This window comes from Alternaria alternata (genome assembly GCF_001642055.1).
Source record: "Alternaria alternata strain SRC1lrK2f unplaced genomic scaffold CC77scaffold_27, whole genome shotgun sequence".
Lineage (NCBI taxonomy): Eukaryota > Fungi > Ascomycota > Dothideomycetes > Pleosporales > Pleosporaceae > Alternaria > Alternaria alternata.
Window position 1 is genome coordinate 97,672 of NW_017306216.1, and position 18,261 is coordinate 115,932.

Consider the following 18,261-nt stretch of genomic DNA (forward strand, 5'->3'; position numbering starts at 1 on the left):
GCAGCTATTCAGTTCGTCTTCACCAAACGCGCAAGCAAACAAGTGCTATGACTATCGGTACCGGAGTGCGGAGTTATTCCAATGCCACCGCCTCAACTTGTGCATACCGCCGCCCGTTATCGCTTAAGCAAGCAAGATGCAAGTGGCTGATGGAGGGGAAGCCTGCACCCGACATGGAACGACCGTATTCAGTCACACAACCAGCCATAACTCCCCCAACCTTGCATCCTCTGACATTGAGACACGAGGTCACGACCGACAACGAGAAGATGCATATGCTACGGAATACGGTAACGGTACGTCAGGGTCAGAATATGACGTTCCCTTGTCGGACAAGCTTTCAATCGCTCGAATGCGTGTTGATGCAACGCTGCCGGCTAGTCCGGTCCCTCTCGCGTCACTGTTTCCAGCGATATTGATTGGGTTGATCATCGCCTGAAACATGCTTAGGGCGGGCTTTAAACGGGCGGGACATTACTGCGAAAGGTATGGTTAACGGAACTGCAGGGACTGTGCAGCGCTGCATCTGCAGCTTGCATACGAGGAATGACGGTGGGGAAAAATAGTCGTGTTACTTTACTTAGCAGATTAGTAGGAATTTGGAAGACGGGCAGAACAAACCCCTCACCATCCGTGTTGTATAAAGGAGTCTGCGAACGGCGCTCACAAAGGGACATCACTCTCAGCAAACTCCCAAAAGCAATTACTACTACTACTACTAAAAAACCTCCCTTTTCAACCAAAACACTCGGTTCCTCAACTCTGCTCCCCCAAACAACCACCAAGATGAAGTACACAGTCGCCCTCTCCGCCCTCGCTGCCAGCGCCATGGCATGGGAGCACAAGTCCTCTGCCTGCCCCAAGCCCGAGCACACGACGACCGTCACCGTCGGCCAACCCTCTGCGACACCCACCCCACCCGCCAACGACAACGGCTACTTTGGCGTCATCTCGTCACGCTCTGCCTCGCCCATCCACCTTCTCCCCCTCACCGCACGCGGCAACAAGTTCTACCTCGGCGGCGGACCACCCAGCTCCTACTGCCCGGTCGAGTCGGTCGGCGCGGCCAACTGCCCACCGGGCAACACCACTGTCCTCGCTGGCGGCGACCAGACCCTCTCTCTCGGTGTCGTGGTCCCCGGTGGCCAGCAGGTCTATGTTGCGCCTGACGGTGCGCTGAGCTACACCACTGCACACAGCGCGGCCATCCCCGCGGGCAGCGAACAAACAGGCTTCAGCCGGACTGCTCCCGCAAACGGCAATGCGTTCGGGTACCTCAACTTTGACACTGGCTTTGTTGCTTGCCCGGCTGCCAATGTCACAGCGGACGGATACCAGGTCTTTGGCCAGGTTGCCTCGGGTGCCACATTTGGTGACGACTGCTTGGGCTTCAGCGCACTTACCGTTGCGGTTGACCAGCCTGGTGCGTGGCAGTACTAGACTCATCGTCAACACTGGTTATGGTGAAGACGAGTTGGTAATGTCTATTTGATGTAATGGGATGGGATAATGAACAATCATGCGATGGACGGATATGTTTATGGTGTATATACGACGCTCCTTAATGACTTTAATATAATAGTAATGCTTTGGTAAACTCGTCGTTTGCTCATATCGTGCTCTCCAACACCGCTCTGATGCGATTGACTTCTTGCTCAGTCGTGCCTTTGACGCTCACCTGAACAGCCACGGTCTTGTCCCTGCTCTTCATCCCCTTTACGACTTCAACGTCGGACTTTGGGACTCGAAGCGCATCAGCAATAACTTCCCTCACTGCCTTGTTTGCCTCGCCGTCTTTTGGTTGAGCCGCAACGCATATGTCGATGCGCTCATCTGATACCGCTGCGATGCCCTCGCGCCCTGCACTGACCCCAGGCTTGACATGACACAGCAACTGGACAGTGCCTGTGCAGTCCCTCGCGGACTTTTTAGCCGCGAAACGGATCGCGGGAACGGACATGGACGGCGTCGGGATTAAGACGAGATGGAGCGCATGTGACTGCGATGGCGGGTGTGTAAGAATGGTCAGCTGGCTTCGCGTCTAGGTAGGTGACGCGGCTGAACGTGCTGCCCAAAGCCGATTGCAGCCGACCAATCGCGCCCCCGAGTGGCTTGCCCAAACACCTGCCAACTGTAACACCTGCGAGAACAGAACACACACTGCATACCTACTCACAGTCTCCAGACACGGAAGCATTTCTCCAGTTCTAGGGAATCCGAAAATGCCACGTTGCTACCGATGACCCCGTCCGACCTACCTAAAGCGACATGGCGGCAAGTTGCGGTAGTGGGGGCTTTCTTACGGTACCAGTCCCCTAAGATAAAGACTACTTCCCCTAAGTGATAAATTTGACGAGAGCCTCATCGATGTTTCCCTTAAGTACAGGTGTACACGATGGAACGAAAATTCAGCGACACACAATTACCTAAGAGCTTGCGCGCTCCAGAGATAAAAGCCAGACCGCCTGCACCCATTCTGTAGTTTTGTATTTCCATAATTTTTCCTCGATTCGATACCCGACCGAATTGAGTTGAGCGTGTATATTGTACGCATTGCGATATAAGCACCTTTTCTGCACTGCTAGCTAAGCCTGTTACTTTGACAATCGCTATAGAGGTTAATCACAAAAGGTAAGAGATGACAGCAGTTGCTTTTTATGACGTGGTTCGCCATTTGGTGGTTGGTTATCTGGAAGTCGCACTTCTGCGACCAACGACGCACAAACAAAGCCCTTTCTCTGCACCACCTCATGCAACAAACCCGCTTGCGAATAATAATACTAACGCCATTTACAGCACAATGACTTCCGCGCCCACAATACAGCCCAAGTTCCTGCCAAACAGGCATGACCTAGGCATCGTCGCAGTCGGCTTCAGCGGCGGCCAGGTAAGCCAGCCTTCCCACCGCACCCATCTTACCTAGACCAAACAACCAACAATGCATTCCACCAGCCCAAAGCCGGCGTGGACGCCGCCCCCATGGCCCTCATTGAAAACGGCCTCATCAAGCAACTGGAAGAAGACCTGGAATTCAAAGTCACCTACGACGGCCAAGTGCACAACTACACGGAGCTGCAACCCTCAGACGACCCAGACTACCGCGGTATGAAGCGACCAAAGTTCGCCTCGGCAGTCACAAAGCAAGTCAGCGATCAAGTCTACGCTCACGCCTCGTCGGGAAAATTGGTGCTGACGCTCGGTGGTGACCACTCGATTGCCATTGGCACCGTTTCTGGTACCGCCAAGGCTGTGAGGGAGAGACTGGGCAAGGATATTGCGGTTATTTGGGTCGACGCACATGCCGATATTAACACGCCTGAGACGAGCGATTCAGGCAACATTCATGGTATGCCCGTGTCGTTCTTGACGGGACTGGCGACGGAGGAGCGGGAAGATGTGTTTGGCTGGATTAAGGAGGAGCACAGGCTGAGCACGAAGAAACTGGTTTACATTGGTGAGTTCCTCGTCCCTGGTATGGAGTTCATGTGAGATGGGAGACTGACACCTTGCAGGTCTTCGGGATATTGATCGGGGAGAGAAGAAGATTCTGAGGGACCATGGCATCAAGGCCTTTTCCATGCACGACATCGATAGGCACGGTATCGGCAAAGTCATGGATATGGCGTTGGGTTGGATTGGTAGCGACACGCCCATTCATCTCTCGTTTGACGTCGACGCTCTCGACCCCATGTGGGCGCCTAGCACCGGTACTCCTGTCCGCGGCGGTCTGACTCTCCGCGAGGGTGACTTCATCGCCGAGTGTGTTGCCGAGACTGGTCAGCTCATCGCGTTGGATCTCGTCGAGGTCAACCCCAGTCTTGACGCTGAGGGTGCTGGAGACACGGTCCGCGCGGGTGTTTCGATTGTTCGTTGCGCGCTTGGTGATACGCTTTTGTAAGCTTGTTTCGATTTGTGGAGTTCTTTAGGCCTTTGATTGGGGGATAGACATAGATGGTACTCGTAGATGATTAATTACGCAAGTTCACATCGCATTCGCATTAGCCGTCGGTAGGTAGACGTAGACGCTGGCATGGCAACTACTAAGATATCCACGAGAGCATTTGTGGATCTGATAGACGTGCAGGGTAACTACATCTACATTGGTGATGTTGATAGTTCTCTTTGTGGCTTATTGTCGCAGCCTGTCCTGCTTGCTTGCGGAATGTACTTGTCAGTGTGGGAGTGCATGTGTCAGTGATAAACAATAGTGAGGCAACTACCGGGACAGCTACAGGAACAATCGAAGGTATAATAGATATGCAGGGCAACTACTTCCACGTTGAACATGCGAGTAGAAGGCCTTACTGCCTGTTGTCATAGTCACTCAATTGCAAGTAAGTAACGTAGCAGCTGCTCAGCAGTGGCTGCCAACTCTAGAGATGTGATATATTGATTTCTGCCCGTGGTGTTCTCTCTTCTTTTCTTCAGCTAAAGGCGACGGAACAAAGGTATGTCAACGTTTCTCTCCCTTCACTACCCATGCCCTATCAAGCAAGATACACTACATCAAAACGTTGATGCTGCTTCAAAATGCTAATTTGTACAAGGTTGTTATAGCTAGTTCCCATTAAAGATGTCTGTTTGCGATTGTGCTCGCGATTGTGGTTCGGGGCCACAATAGTCCGGGATATGGGTCAACCTTGCTAGTGATAGCATCTTCTTCTGCCTGTGCCTTTTAGTCACAGTGTGTGTCTGGCGGTTCGGCTGGAGCTGGCCGTGGAAGAGGGCCGAGAAAAAGGCCTTGATAGAGGACCTCGAGGCGGCCAATGCCAAGTTGGCAAAGACGGAGGAGGGGCGGAGGTTGAGGGTGGCGCAGAGGAGGTTGGGGGAGGAGGTGGTGCTGCGGGCCGAGGAGAAGAAGATCTCTGATCTTCAAAAAGAGTTGGAAGAGGCGAAAGCCATGGGCTTTGTCTCGGCATCCGGGCTTGGGGCCGCTGGCCCATCGACCCTCCGAAAGCGCAATCCGTCCTGAGTATATTTTCCCTTCATCGCATGTATCACCTATCTTTTGTATCCCTTATATCTTTTACCATTTCCCTTTTATAACATGTAACATCTTCTTTCTGTATCCCTTACATCTCTTACAATTGTCATTCTTATGGGCCTTGTCTCCCACCTCCCCGCGGTTAGGCCTGGGGCCACTCCCAAGGATGAAAGGGAGTGGTGCAAACGGGGGCTATTCTTACTCACCATCTACCATACATCCGAGAGCGCAGCTCGTCTCAGTTCGTACCTCACTTCTTCCGGTTTGGCGGAGACATTCAGGATACGCAATCAGCAGGCCTATCCGCGAAGCTGTTGTACCCTTCAGCAGCAGCTGAACCACCTTTCTCAGCCTTCGCCATCCACCATGTCAACTCCCGAGGCTACAAACCTTCCGGGAAAGCTCCTCCTCACAGGCGTTGTCGTCTCCAGCCATGGCCTGTGTTTGAACACTCAATGCTTCTCAGCGACCATGTCGTCTCGAAATAGCAGACTTCCAAACCCGTACCAGCAGCGAAAGCACATCAAATGAGCTGTGGAAGAATGCAACACAGCTTCATACTTGGTCAAAGCCTTCACTACCTCACTTCCGCGACCACCGCAACCACAGCCACAGCGCTCTTCCAATGGCTTACATGCAACTCAAACTGTTCGTACAACCAACACTCCCAGCGCCTTTGTACTACAGCCACAACAACCTCCAGCTGTTTCACTGGCTCGCATGCAAGTCGCACCATCTATACCAACAGTCAGTATCGCGCCTCGATATCCAAATACTTCAGATGTTGACGCTGCTGGCTGCTGTCTGGCACATAGTCGTTGCAAAGCCTTCACACTTACTCTGGTCAACGCATCAGAAACCAAGACTTCATTCCAAAAACCCTAGTACGAGATCGGTGCTCATCTCTGGATCATGTATGTAATCACTAGATAGAATAGGTAGCATAGATAGTATAGATAGCAAAGATAGTATAGATAGTATACGTAGCTCGTACCATTCGAAAAAGACCAACAAGATTCTCATCCAGTCACTTCTCGCTTACTTTTATTTGATTGAAACCGTGCATGTCCTTTGCCTTGGTACAAAACCCCTCTTTGCTGACCCAAGCGATCGTAAACCCTGGTTTTACTAGTACGCTCTCATTAGATGTATAAAATCTTCCTCACGTTCTCTCAATCTCCATGTATCTCCCAGTTTCTCCAAATCTCTTCAGCTGTACTGGAATATTGCCATCATGCCAACCTTCAGTCTAGGCCGTCTAGGTCGCTTCCAAATATCTCGTCTTCCTCCTCCAAACACCTCGTCGCCAATAAAGCAGCATGATTTACCTTCCAGTCCTCCACCAGAGTACACCAAAATCGCCGAGAATGAAACCAAGTTCCACGCTCCATCGCAAGCCCAGCCACCAGAATGCAAGATAGAGCAGTTGCGTCGGTTCCTTATCGAGATTGTTGCGATTACTCTTGGCGCCAACTTCGACGAGCTGAACGCAGCTCTCCACGACATTCCTATACCAACCGGCACGAACACAATCCTTTGCGACGACGAGCGCGCAAATCTCCTCTCCCTGTCCAGCCTCGTCCGCAAGGTCCACAAGCGCTTCCTAGACAATGAAAAGACGAGGATAGATCGAAAGGACGAAGAGAAAATCCTCGCAACCATCACCAAACCTGTGGATAGCCTCAACCCAGCAGGCAACTTCACAATACCTTGGTACTCTTTGGACATGATAGGATGGTACGGCGAAGAAGTGCGATCGCCGTCTGGCACATCCTGGGCATCTACCATCCCCGGATTTTGGGAGAGAGCCCCGTACCGGTATTCATCTAATAACGAAGAGCCGTTCGAAGACAGTATGAGGGCATTCTGCCATCTCTTCGACTCTATGGCGCCTGACGACGAGGTGCACGGCATACTACGCGAAGCATGGGACGATTCACGGAGACGTTGTGGCTTGAGTGATTTAGGCCCTCCGGGTATGTGTTGGCCGCTGAGGGGGGGATATCAGGACATGGGAAAATCGCTACAGAGGATGACGCCGTTGAAGCCTCGGGTTGGCGTTGGTAGGTTGCGAATAGGTCCGTAGGTACCGTATCTTCCACTGGCAACATACTCCTACCAATGACATAAGGAACAATCATCAGCTTCTCATGCCTGCAAATACGTCTCTCCGTTTATCCGTCTGCCGAGTTCCGAAGGAGTGTTTGAGTTATGGAGTGAAATCGCAGTGGATCGATCCCGGGAGGCGATCAACTGCGCTAGCGCAGCCCCTAAGCACAGCCCCATGCACCAACAGCCACAATGACATCATGCTAGCTGTACCTGCAGCAACCAACACCATCAATTTCGCTGTAAACCTGCTGTTAGCCCGAGACGAAACACGACAAGCGCGGTTTGCACATCGCCATCTTCCAAGGTTTCTCCGCCACCTTCTCCTCTTTTCCTTGTGCATTTCCTTCCACTCTTCCCTTTCAGTCTGTCGCTTCGACTTGTAATTTCCCTACACGCGACTTGCACGCGAGGGCCCCTTTAGACCTCAATCCTTGTCATCACAACAACACCAACAAGATGGTGCATCAACGCGCATCTCAGCGAGCTCTGCTACTCAGCGCGACACTTGGTCTCGCTGGTGCAGTCGCCGTGCCAGAGCCGACAGCTGTTCCCGCCAAGGTCGAAGTTCGGGCGCCTGTTGTGACTCCCGCGGCCATCCGGTTCGATGGGCGACACAGCTATGTGCAGAAGAGGGATATCATCGACGACATCAAGAGTGGCGTAGAGAACTATGCAAACTCGATAGGCAGCGTTCTGGGAACAGACCTGCCCAGCTTCTTCACAGAGGGTAAGCAAATGCATCCAAGGCAAGCCTTGCGCTAGTAAGGCTTGTGCTGACACTTCGTCACTAGGCATCCCCGGCTGGTTCGAGGACCTGCCTACCGGCAGCCAAGTCCTCTCAAGTCTCGGCATTAACGACGACGATTTGGCTGCGAAGCCCACCGAAGTCCTCAACATTCCTCCCTATGCCAACTGGACCGACCAGGGCTGGAACGTTCGCTTCCACGGCAATGTCTACAAGTTCCCGGACATCTCGCAGAGCAAGGTCGACGACTTGGCCAACGTCTTCCTGATCGACACCAGTGTTGACCAGCTGCCTGACAACCAGAAGGCTCAGGCACGCAACCTCACGCGATCCATCTTCGTCGTCCAGCAAGGCGGTGAGAATGTCTCCATGTCGCTCGAGCCCGCGCCCATGCAGGGTGGTGATGGTGAGCCCGGAGGCGGCAACTCTGTCGAGGCACCTGGCGGCGTCCAGAACCTCACCCTCCCCTACGAGACGACCGTAGAGGGCGACTTTGACGTCTTCGTACCGATCCAGTCCAACGGCCTCCTCCCCGGCAACGAGACCAACAACGTCCAACGCCTGAACGTCTACACCAACGGCACCATGAGCGGCAATGCCACTGCCTTCCTCGTGCCATCTGAGGGTATCACCTTCATCTCCGACATTGACGACATCCTGCGTGTAACCAAGATCTACGACCCCAAGGAAGGCCTTCTAAACTCCTTTGCCCGTCCCTTCACCCCCTGGATGAACATGCCCGAGATCTACGCAAACTGGTCGCAGACCCTCCCCAACAACACGCACTTCCACTACCTGACCACCACCCCCGAGCAGGCCACCCGTCTCTACATGGACTTCATCTACAAGACCTACCCCGGTGGCTCTTTCGACACGCGCCCGCTCAACTTCTCAGACGTATCCGCTACCCTCTCCATCCGCATGTTCCTCCTCCAGAAAGTCTTTGCCACCTTCCCTCAGCGCAAATTCGTCCTCGTGGCCGACACTTCAAACAGCGACGTCATGAAGGACTACCCCCAGCTCGCTCACGACTTCCCGAACCAAGTCCAATGTATCTTCCTCCGCAATACCTCTGCCACCGACGACACCATGTGGTTCCCGTACAACACCGAGGGCTTCAAGGGTCTGAACAACAGGAGCTACATGTTCTTCCGTGAGCCAAATGATTTGGCTGGACTGGATATCGTTAACGGACAGTGCTTGAATGAGACGATTCAGCAAAATGTTACTTTCTCGAGGCAGGCGGAGATTTTGGGAATTCATGGCGATAGTGCGGGTGGCAAGTTGAACAGTGGGGCTACGATTGGCTTCGTGGTTGCGCTTTTCGCTGCTGTTGCGTTGTCGTTGTAGAGGGGACGGATATGGCTAGGTTGAGATGAATGTATACGAGATACGTTGTTTGCTTGTTTCTCTCTTTTTTTTTCCTCATTAATATTGAGTTTTGGCATAGCGGCATGATCTGCTTTTTGATTTGGGTCTTCTTGTTCATAGTCATTTTTATCATGGGTACAATTATCAGATTGTCACGATTGAATTTTACGTTCTATGTGTATGTATGGGCATGTGCTACTGAAATTGTTCTCTACTTCGTTTGACACGGCGCATCCTTCTTATCCTCACCTAGCTTACCCCCGTGAAACCAGCACACTTTATTCTTTATATCATCTCCCTTCTGATCAAGTTTCCGGTGACCATACCTGCACTTTGGCGCTTTGTTTTCTTTAGTGGCTCCCATCCTGGAGTTGACAGCCTTAGTTCATTTCACCTTCTCTGGCTGTTCAACTGGTTTGTATTTGCGGGTGTCTCTATTATTATTATACGCATGTTGAGTTGGTGTGAACTTATTGGCGCGTAAGATGTCTGGGAAGCCAGCGCTTTGAGAGGGAGAGTAGGGGCGCTTTAGGGATGGGAGTGAAGGAGAGTGGGAGATTTCGGAATCATCTGAGCTGTATGATTCAGATATAGAGTTGCGCTGATGGAAAACTAGGTGCTGATTTGGATCGTCGTCCACCACAGCTGAGTCGCGACGGTCAGTATTCTGATCCATGTTTCTATTTTGGAAGTGGGAGTTATAGCTGTGATTACATGCCTGGGTAGGCTGGGCACTAACGTTGGATGATGGGCTTAATTACTTCTTCCAGTGGAGGACTGTAAGAGCTGCCTAAGTATGTATGGTCTAGCAAACGAAGTTTAAAGACACTGGGTCGACAAACAGGTGACCATGGGTGATACATTGCAATGGATATCTCTAGACGTCTTAAGATGTTTTGAGTTCATCCTCGAATGTCTTGAGACACCCCATCAGATACGATATCGATATCTCATACGCACAACCGTAAGTCCTGGATGAACAACCAGATAGCCATCTCAAACGCTCATACTCTCCTCAAACCTTCTAGCAATCTCCAGCATCTCAGCATCAAGTCTCGAGCCGCTCAAAAATGTTACGCTGAATGGCAACACACCACCATCTTCCTCCTTCCCACTCAGTTCCTTAACAGGATATGTCCCCGCCGGAACAGCCACACCACACAAATCCAGCACATTCCCACAATGCGTGAACTCGCCCAAGATACTATTCTTCTTGATTGGGTCCGCCAGCACCTCGTCTATCTTCCAGTGCGTAGGCGTCGTTGGTACAACCACTACGTCAACGCCAGAAGCGGAGTATGCGAAAACTTTCTCTGCTTGGCGGGTATAGAGAGCTTGCGCTTGTAGGTCGCGGTATACATCTACGGCCGAGCTCTTCCGCGCAACAACAGCGTCCATGAGCTGGGCGGTTACAGGATGTAGTGCAGAGCGGTTCTTCTTGAGGAAGTCATCTGGAAGAGAGGCCAGGCGTTCGGAAACGAAAGTGCCATCGTAGAGGAGTTGACCCGCCTTTTGAAAGGGCGACCAGTCGATTGGTGTGAGAACGCCGCCGATTGCTTGTAGTTTCGATACCGTCTCGTTGAACATGCGCCGAGCTGGTGTTGAGCAGATGGCGAGTGCTTCGGGTGGTGGAATGCCGAATTTGAATTTGCGCGATTGGGGTCCGATACTGTTTACGTGGCGTTCGAATGTTATCTCGGGTTTCGCGTAGGGGTCGAGTGGGTCGTGGCCTTCGAGGATTTGCCAGAGAGTTCGCGCGTCGGATATGGTTTTGGTGGAGAGTGCGATGCAGTCTAGTGACAGACATGCCGGTGTAATGCCTCGGAAGGAGATTGTTCCTCGTGTGGGCTTGTATCCGACGATGCCGTTGAAACCAGCAGGTACTCTGCCTGAACCGGCTGTATCCGTTGCTAGGGAGAATGAGACGAGGTTAGCTCCTACAGATACTGTGCTGCCGCTGCTCGAACCGCCGCTGATATAGTCTTCGTGGTATACTGAATGAGTGATACCGTATGGACTGCGACAGCCTACAAGTCCGGTAGCGAGTTGATCTAAGTTGGCCTTTCCGACAAACAAAGCACCTGCAGCGATGACCTTCTCGTACACAGGAGCAGACGAGGAAGGTACATGAGCAAGTGGCGGACATGCAGTTGTGGTAGGAAGACCAGCGATATCGATACTGTCTTTGACGCTGAACGGAACGCCAAATAGAGGTGGAAGAGCGTTTCGATCAGGAAAAGTCGATATCAACTGTCTTGCGGCGTCTAGAGTCACTACGCGTGGCGGCAGGTGTATCCATACTGCCGGATCTATCTTCTTGTACGCTTCGATTTTGTCGTAGACCGCGTCAACGACTGTTAGGGGCGAAAGACCGTTCTTATACGCTCGCTGAAGAGCGGGTATCGTGAGATCGCCGTCGAATATCGGCGGTGTTTGAGGAGGCGTTGAATCGGCTTCGACGCTCTTGCTTGATACTGGTGCGAGGGCGTCTAGTAAAGGATCCAGGCTACCAATGTATCCGAACAGGCCTTGCGACCAATGTATCATATCCAAAGTCGACTTCTTGAAGCAAGCATCATTGTATCCGCTGGTGGCCTCTTCAATACCACAGCATTCGAAGCCCCGATCGTTCGCTTCCCGGATGGTAGTAGCAAAGCAGCATTCCGTAGTGACACCAGAGACGATGAGGTGTGTGATGGCTCTCGCCTTGAGTTGATGCAGAATGGTTGTATTCCAAAACGAGCCTTTGCCTGGTTTATCGATGATAACCTCTCCAGGCAACGGCTTCAGCTCTTCGATAATATCATGTCCATATTCTCCACGGGTAAGTAGGCGACCAAGCTCTCCCTTGTCACCTATGACTAGTTTGTGTTGGGTGTTGCCTGGTGCAGCTTCTTGTCTGATCAACTTTGATGATGGGCAGTCGGAGAGGTCTGGTTTATGGCCCTCGCGAGTGTGCAACACAGTCAGACCGGCGCTCCGGCACGCTTCCAACAATTTCTTAGTTGGAGCAATCGAAGCTTGAACAGCCTCTAGGTTTCCTCCTTGGATTTCGCCGAAACCTTTGGTGAGCAGGAAATCGCGCTGCATGTCGATTATGAGCAACGCAGTATGTTCCAAAGGGAAGGAAAACGCGTATGGCTTTGCGTCAAAGGAGAGCATCGTGGTATTGAGAGGCATGTTTGCCGTCGTTCGCAATAGCGTAAGGCTACAAAGACGCGATGGTTGAAGGGCTGTGCGTATGCTAAACTTGCCTGATCTCTTCGAGATCAAACAGGAAAGAAAGATATACAAAAATCCAGGAGAGAAGGCCGGCACTCCATACCAGCGTCCGATATCGAACTCATCAGATGAACGTGGGGAGTCCAAGACTGGCCGCGAACGGAATAACGGAATATGCAACGAGCCTACGGCCCGAGTTTGGGCGACGGCTATCGAAAAGGCACTAGCAAAAAACAGCCTAGCGTGCCTCACCGATAAGAAGCCTCCGCTCTGCCCAGCGGCTGACACTTATTGATGCCTGTCTACATATCAAGATTGGAGTACTGCCCTCCTTGATAGTTATGCCAAACCTTTCCCGTCTCCGCATGCACCCCGCCGCGCCAACGGCGAATACCTCCGAGATAGGAACTGATATAGTTATCAAGCTGGGGGCGATCATGGTACAGCCATGTAGCTGTCGCGATTCAGCAATCGAGACTGTGGAGCTCCATAAAGGCCGAATGTAGCTCTGTTCAAATGAAATCCAATGCATTCGTTGTATTATCTTACTTATGACCATGTCTGTGCTTAAAGCAAGGCTTGCACCTCATCTTCACCTGAGGGTACCCTTTGAGAGCGGTAAATATGGGTCGCGCTGGTCAAACAAAGGTATGTAGTTGATGGTACATGTATATATCAGAGCCAGGCTAACCCTCAGGTGAACAATAGATCTTGATCCGGTTCCTCCTCAACAGCGTACCTGGGGTGGGCTTGACTACTGGGCGTACTGGTGCTCGGATATGCTCGCCCCTCCTTTGGCGTCCACCGTCAGCAGTGTCATGGCGCTGGGTTTCACGGCTAGAGAAACGATACCCATCGTCTTCTTTGGGTTCGCCATTTGCAGTGTGGTCATAACACTCACTGGGAAGATGGGCGCCACGTACGCTGTATCATTCCCCGTTGTCATCCGAAGTGTCTTTGGCATGTATGGCTCGTTTCCAGCGATCTGCATTCGAGCCTTCGTTGCGATGATGTGGGCTGCTATTCTCACAGTGCAGGCAAGCAACTTCCTGCAACGTTGCCTTGAGGCGATTTGGCCAAGCTTTATCACTTTTCCGAATCATTTTCCCGAGAGCGCTGGTATAAACTGTATGTCTCATCAATCTCTATATATCCATGCGTGTTGCTGATAGTCCCGTAGCGGCTGGTTTGCTTTGCTTGTTCTTATACTGGTTTCTCCAGACCGCGCTTGCCCTTATGCCGATCTCGAAGTTGCGCGTTCTCTTTTGGATCAAGGGCATCGTCGTGCCGCCAACGTTCTTCGCATTGTTCCTTTGGGCCGTGATTGTGACCAAGGGGTGAGTGTTTCTGAGCATAATGCACCTTTAGATAGCGCTGACTTCATATCCAGTGGTGGTCCCCTCATCAAGGGAAAAGTGGAGATTACCTCAACTTACATGAACACGACCTACTCAGTCCTTACTGGACTCAATGCCGTCGTTGGACTCTTCTCGTCCCTAGCCGTCAACATGCCAGACTTCGGCAGGTTCTCCAAGAACCAACTCGCGGGTTACCACCAGTTCCTCGCTTTACCCATCATTGGAACATTAGGAGCGCTGACACCCATCTTCGTCACTGATGCTCATTCCTATATATGGGGCGACTTTGAGTGGTATATGCCAGACGTCATCGCCAAATTCGACTCCAGAGCTGCGAAATTCTTTGTATCTGCCAGCTTCCTCCTTGCCACCATCGGAAACCAAATCGCAGCAGATACGTATCCGTTCGCAAACGATGTTGCTGGTATGCTACCAAAATACGTCAACATCTTCCGGGCTACTATCATCATCTCCGTCTTTTGCATTGTATCCACTCCATGGAATATCATTAAGAGTGCGTCTGGCTTGCTCTCGTTCCTGAGTGGCTACTCATGTCTCATGGGTCCTCTCGCAGGTACCATGGTCAGCGACTATTACCTCGTGAAGAAGGGCAAGCTTGATGTGGATCAGCTATATACCGATCGTGGCATTTATTGGTACAACCGCGGTTGGAACTGGAGAGCATATGTGTCATTTGTTGTAGGATTTGCTCCCCTTCTCCCTGGCTTTGCGAAGAGTATCGACAATACTCTAGATATCGGTGGCGCATGGAAAGTATACACATTCGCATGGATCTTTGGGTTTTGCCTTTCGCTAGTAACGCACTACATCATCTGCATGTATATTTCGCCAGCAACAGGGTCGTTGGTAGAAAGTGCGGTGTATCCGCCGCAAAAGGAGGCGATTGCGCCAATCCTGGAAGGTGAAGAACCATTGAATGAGGAGACACTTGTGTCCAAGGAGAAGGGAGTAGCTGATATGGCTTAAGTAATGTCGTGTTAGAAGTTTCAATAGAGACCAATTCATATCTGCTTCTGCCTTTCCGTGTATGACGTTGTGGATGAGTAGCGAAGATCTGGTGTTCTCTTAGCGATGCCGCTGATTAATTTCCGCTTGGTCAGTGCTCTCTCGCGCTAGACCTCGGCTGCCTCTTGTTCAGCTTGACTCTTCACCCTCCCTGCCGGTACCTCAGCGCCCATCGCATCCACATCATAGGTGACTTCCCAGTGGAGCTAGCAGCTACGTTCAACATGCATCAAGCCAGGGCCGTAGTGTGATGCATTGGATCCATGGAGAGAACACCCTGGCCAGCCACTTTACGAAGTAGTCACGCAGACGCGTCTCCAGGACCGCGACTCCAATAACAACGACTTGGCGTCGTCCGTCTGTTGTCGAGACGGACGAACACTGCATGCTGAGATGCAAGCATGAACTTCATGCCTGTTGAGAACTCGCCGCCAAACCACTTCCCACGTGTAACCAACGCCCAGACTACCAAGTCCAAATCGCGCCGCCCATGTGATCCGTGCCGTCGACGAAAGTCACGGTGCGAAATATCAGAAAGCGGGCCACCATGTGTTCTTTGTCAGTTCCATGATCAGGAATGCACCTTCAACGAAAATCCGCAACCGCGGAAACGGCGCGCTGTCGCTATCAGCGAGGGTTCTGAGCCCATTGGGACCATTCGCGGCCAGCTACCTCTTGTAAACGATCATGGAATTAGTACTGCAGCTTCTACATCTCCTCAAGAGATTGCAGCCAGGATCCGACAGGATCCGCCAATCGATGACTATGCAAATCTACGCGGGCCTTCGCTCCTAAAGAAAACGCTCGGCCTGCAGACTAATAGGCACAGTCGTTTTGTCGGTTCTACTTCCGAGTACGAACGTCTGTTGTTGGCACTCGAGCCACTTCAATCGATTGCTGGCGTTGATTCTTTGGTTGGCCATCCAATATTAAGAAAAGTTGATGATACCGACCCAACAATATTCGTCTTATCACCTGATGCCGGCACGCTCAACAGTCATAATGACATTCCAGATCTTGACGCTATCGAGATGGCCGTAGCACCACATGGCTCCGCGTTGATACGTCTCTTTTTTAGAATCGTACATCCCAGCTTCCCAATCTTGCACAAGAAAGTGTTCTTAGAGAAGTATGAGCGAACCCACCGAGAGTTCTCGCCCCCGCTTCTGGCAGCAGTATATCTCCTGGCTCTGAACTGGTGGTCGTATTCTAGTGAGTTGGCATTGCAACTCAAACCGAATGTTTCGCATCTGGAAGGATTAGCAATGAAGTCGTTCAGCAACATTGTCCATAGGCCTAAACTTTCGACTATACAGGCAGGCTTGTTGCTCCTCCAGCGGCCAGAGGGTAACAATTGGGCGCTGACATGCCAGCTCGTCGGTCTCGGGCAGGACATGGGTCTCCAACTCGACTGTACGAACTGGCACATACCGGACTGGGAGCGTGGTCTGCGCAAGCGTCTGGCCTGGGCCATATTTATGCAGGACAAATGGGGTTCTCTTATACACGGTCGCCCCTCACACGTCACGCCAACAGACTGGGATGTGCAGCCCCTGACTGAAGACGACTTTCCAGAGAACGCCGCCGATGAGGATGACGAAGACGGAAGTACCGAGGTGGAAAAAGGACGAATCATGTTTTGTTACATGGTAGAACTCACACAAATTCTGGCACAGATCCTATCGACTTTCTACACTCTGAAGGCTGAGCGCGACTTCGCCAGCCGTACTCAGGAAGGCGTTAGATCGCTACTTGAAGCAGCCAAGCCTTTACAGCTTACACTACGTCAATGGTACGCCAACATGCCGTCTGCGCTCAAGATGCAGGACATAGCTCCAAGGAAGCTCTCTAGCGTCGGTTACCTCCACCTTGGCTACTACGCAGTTGAAATGACCTTGCACCGACGTATCATTCGCTCATTGTCTCCATCAGACGGTCCGGAAATCCGCGCTATATGCCGCCAGGCTGCACAAAGCCGACTCACATCTGCTTTCGCCTTCGTTCAATCGCTCCGACCAGAACATCTCCAATCCTTTTGGTACTCATCATCCACATACAACTTCGTACTCATTGGCTCTTTCATCTCGCTTCTGTGGGTGACATCTCCCGATAGAGAAGAATCAGTGAAATATCGAGCCCATCTGGATGAATATAGATGGATCATACGTCTCTCTAGCAAATCGGCCGACTTCCTCGAGAGAGCGCTGATATCATTAGATCTAACTTCAAGTACGCTGATGAAGGCCGTTCCTGATGACAATGTTCCGTCTTCGGCCGCGAACGGTCATCAGAGCAGAATAGGCAATGAAACACGTTACGGTGCTGATGCAGGTCGCTCCCAAAACTCTAGATCCGTACCAAATGGCTCGAATTCGCCTGTCGCATATCTCGGTCAAGGAATAAGCGAAACACTGCTAGGGGATGATGGATTGGCTGAACATTCGTGGTTTAGTGCAGTAGACGAGAGCAACTTCGATGGTGGTTACAGTACTCATGGCGCCGCTCTGCCTGGGCAGCCGGATATGACATAAGGCGCGATCATGCAGTATCGTTGACGTTATGACTTCTCAATAGTTGTCACAAATCTCGACGCTGAGTCTAGGATTACTCAAAGTCATGTTGCCGTTCCTGTTCCGTCCATGTCAATTGCGCTTCTAGTTGGTCTTGGCTCTGCGCCCTGCAAGTCAGCACATACGAGGCCAAACGACGGGGATTGTATGGATGAAGGGCACGCTCCGATGCGTCCAAGAACAGTCGTACAACTCCTTCTACACGATTTCACCACATTTCAGGAAATCTTAACCTAGGCATTGTGTATCTTCGCCAAATCGCAGTCAGAAGCTCCGATCTTACACAAAAGCGAAAAGCGATAAAGGATGAGAGCTAGCCTTTTCCACTTGGTCGTTGCAAAGATGGAAAAACGAGCTGCAGCATTATGCTTGACGGAAATAAAACTACAGCGCATTCCATAATGCTGCCTAAAAGCATCTCTCTCTACGTCGCTTCGAGTGGAATGGATGCTTTCTATGAAAAGCTGAAAAACACCATGTCGCGCATGCGTTACAAGACTCACCGGAACACAAGGAGCAAGTAAGCTACCAACAAGTGCTGTGCCTTCGAAGCGATCATTGGAGTAGGGAGCGGGAATTGACGGCCCGACCCCAAGCTACGACCGGGCTCTATGTATGTCTAGCCTACCCCCTTGGAGTTAAGGTCGTTCCTATATAGATCCAGACTTCCGCATGTGAGCGGTTCGGCCCATGGTCTGAATACACCCGGATCGGATCTTGATTTCTCACATCCGTCTTGGGTTTACGCCCGATTTACGCCCGACATTTATCGCAAATCTAGCCGTATACATTCACCCGAGGCTGTACTGTGTGAGAGAAGGATCTAAGACTATGCAGTTGCAATATGAGTTTGTTGTTAGCCAAGAAGAGATC

At 51.5% G+C, this 18,261-nt stretch overlaps 10 protein-coding genes across 10 annotated transcripts; 7 read left to right on the forward strand and 3 right to left on the reverse strand.

Moving 5' to 3' along the window:
- Window positions 1–786: 786 nt before the first annotated feature.
- On the forward strand, window positions 787–1,440 carry CC77DRAFT_947243 (hypothetical protein; the record flags this gene model as incomplete). Its single annotated transcript, XM_018535129.1, has 1 exon — window positions 787–1,440. The coding sequence occupies one exon, from the start codon at window positions 787–789 to the stop codon at window positions 1,438–1,440; it is 654 nt and encodes a 217-aa protein (XP_018380520.1).
- Window positions 1,390–2,053, reverse strand: CC77DRAFT_468411 (YggU-like protein). Its single transcript, XM_018531825.1, has one exon. The coding sequence runs from the start codon at window positions 1,958–1,960 to the stop codon at window positions 1,610–1,612; it is 351 nt and encodes a 116-aa protein (XP_018380521.1). The 5' UTR covers window positions 1,961–2,053; the 3' UTR covers window positions 1,390–1,609.
- A 451-nt stretch (window positions 2,054–2,504) lies between these two features.
- CC77DRAFT_1025180 (arginase) lies at window positions 2,505–4,082 on the forward strand. The gene is made up of 4 exons (XM_018526018.1): window positions 2,505–2,631; window positions 2,797–2,887; window positions 2,953–3,454; window positions 3,513–4,082. Exons 2-4 carry the CDS (start codon window positions 2,801–2,803, stop codon window positions 3,896–3,898), a joined length of 975 nt encoding a protein of 324 aa, XP_018380522.1. The 5' UTR covers window positions 2,505–2,631; window positions 2,797–2,800; the 3' UTR covers window positions 3,899–4,082.
- A 551-nt stretch (window positions 4,083–4,633) lies between these two features.
- Window positions 4,634–4,972, forward strand: CC77DRAFT_947155 (hypothetical protein; the record flags this gene model as incomplete). The annotated part of the gene is made up of 1 exon (XM_018535123.1): window positions 4,634–4,972. A coding segment is annotated over one exon (339 nt), but the record flags the coding sequence as incomplete, so codon positions are not given.
- An 840-nt stretch (window positions 4,973–5,812) lies between these two features.
- Window positions 5,813–6,113, reverse strand: CC77DRAFT_468746 (hypothetical protein). The gene has a single exon (XM_018531826.1). The coding sequence runs from the start codon at window positions 6,005–6,007 to the stop codon at window positions 5,852–5,854; it is 156 nt and encodes a 51-aa protein (XP_018380524.1). The 5' UTR covers window positions 6,008–6,113; the 3' UTR covers window positions 5,813–5,851.
- A 105-nt stretch (window positions 6,114–6,218) lies between these two features.
- On the forward strand, window positions 6,219–6,782 carry CC77DRAFT_918175 (hypothetical protein; the record flags this gene model as incomplete). Its single annotated transcript, XM_018533689.1, has 1 exon — window positions 6,219–6,782. A coding segment is annotated over one exon (564 nt), but the record flags the coding sequence as incomplete, so codon positions are not given.
- Window positions 6,783–7,552: 770 nt separating this feature from the next.
- Window positions 7,553–9,191, forward strand: CC77DRAFT_947280 (hypothetical protein; the record flags this gene model as incomplete). The annotated part of the gene is made up of 2 exons (XM_018535131.1): window positions 7,553–7,823; window positions 7,888–9,191. The coding sequence occupies 2 exons, from the start codon at window positions 7,553–7,555 to the stop codon at window positions 9,189–9,191; spliced, it is 1,575 nt and encodes a 524-aa protein (XP_018380526.1).
- Window positions 9,192–10,048: 857 nt separating this feature from the next.
- CC77DRAFT_468751 (amidase signature enzyme) lies at window positions 10,049–12,564 on the reverse strand. Its single transcript, XM_018531827.1, has one exon. It carries the CDS (start codon window positions 12,390–12,392, stop codon window positions 10,209–10,211), a length of 2,184 nt encoding a protein of 727 aa, XP_018380527.1. The 5' UTR covers window positions 12,393–12,564; the 3' UTR covers window positions 10,049–10,208.
- A 427-nt stretch (window positions 12,565–12,991) lies between these two features.
- CC77DRAFT_947253 (hypothetical protein) lies at window positions 12,992–14,779 on the forward strand (the record flags this gene model as incomplete). The annotated part of the gene is made up of 4 exons (XM_018535130.1): window positions 12,992–13,082; window positions 13,143–13,562; window positions 13,615–13,771; window positions 13,825–14,779. The coding sequence occupies 4 exons, from the start codon at window positions 12,992–12,994 to the stop codon at window positions 14,777–14,779; spliced, it is 1,623 nt and encodes a 540-aa protein (XP_018380528.1).
- Window positions 14,780–15,219: 440 nt separating this feature from the next.
- Window positions 15,220–17,349, forward strand: CC77DRAFT_1013385 (nitrogen regulatory protein OTam; the record flags this gene model as incomplete). The annotated part of the gene is made up of 1 exon (XM_018523833.1): window positions 15,220–17,349. The coding sequence occupies one exon, from the start codon at window positions 15,220–15,222 to the stop codon at window positions 17,347–17,349; it is 2,130 nt and encodes a 709-aa protein (XP_018380529.1).
- Window positions 17,350–18,261: the final 912 nt, after the last annotated feature.

Coding starts and splice junctions, on each gene's coding strand:
- CC77DRAFT_468411 (XM_018531825.1), bottom strand. CDS start 1,960: ATGTCCGTTCCCGCGATCCGTTTCGCGGCTAAAAAGTCCGCGAGGGAC.
- CC77DRAFT_468751 (XM_018531827.1), bottom strand. CDS start 12,392: ATGCCTCTCAATACCACGATGCTCTCCTTTGACGCAAAGCCATACGCG.
- CC77DRAFT_468746 (XM_018531826.1), bottom strand. CDS start 6,007: ATGAGAATCTTGTTGGTCTTTTTCGAATGGTACGAGCTACGTATACTA.
- CC77DRAFT_1025180 (XM_018526018.1), top strand. CDS start 2,801: ATGACTTCCGCGCCCACAATACAGCCCAAGTTCCTGCCAAACAGGCAT. Junction 2,888..2,952: donor TCGGCTTCAGCGGCGGCCAG/GTAAGCCAGCCT, acceptor GCATTCCACCAG/CCCAAAGCCGGCGTGGACGC. Junction 3,455..3,512: donor GAAGAAACTGGTTTACATTG/GTGAGTTCCTCG, acceptor GACACCTTGCAG/GTCTTCGGGATATTGATCGG.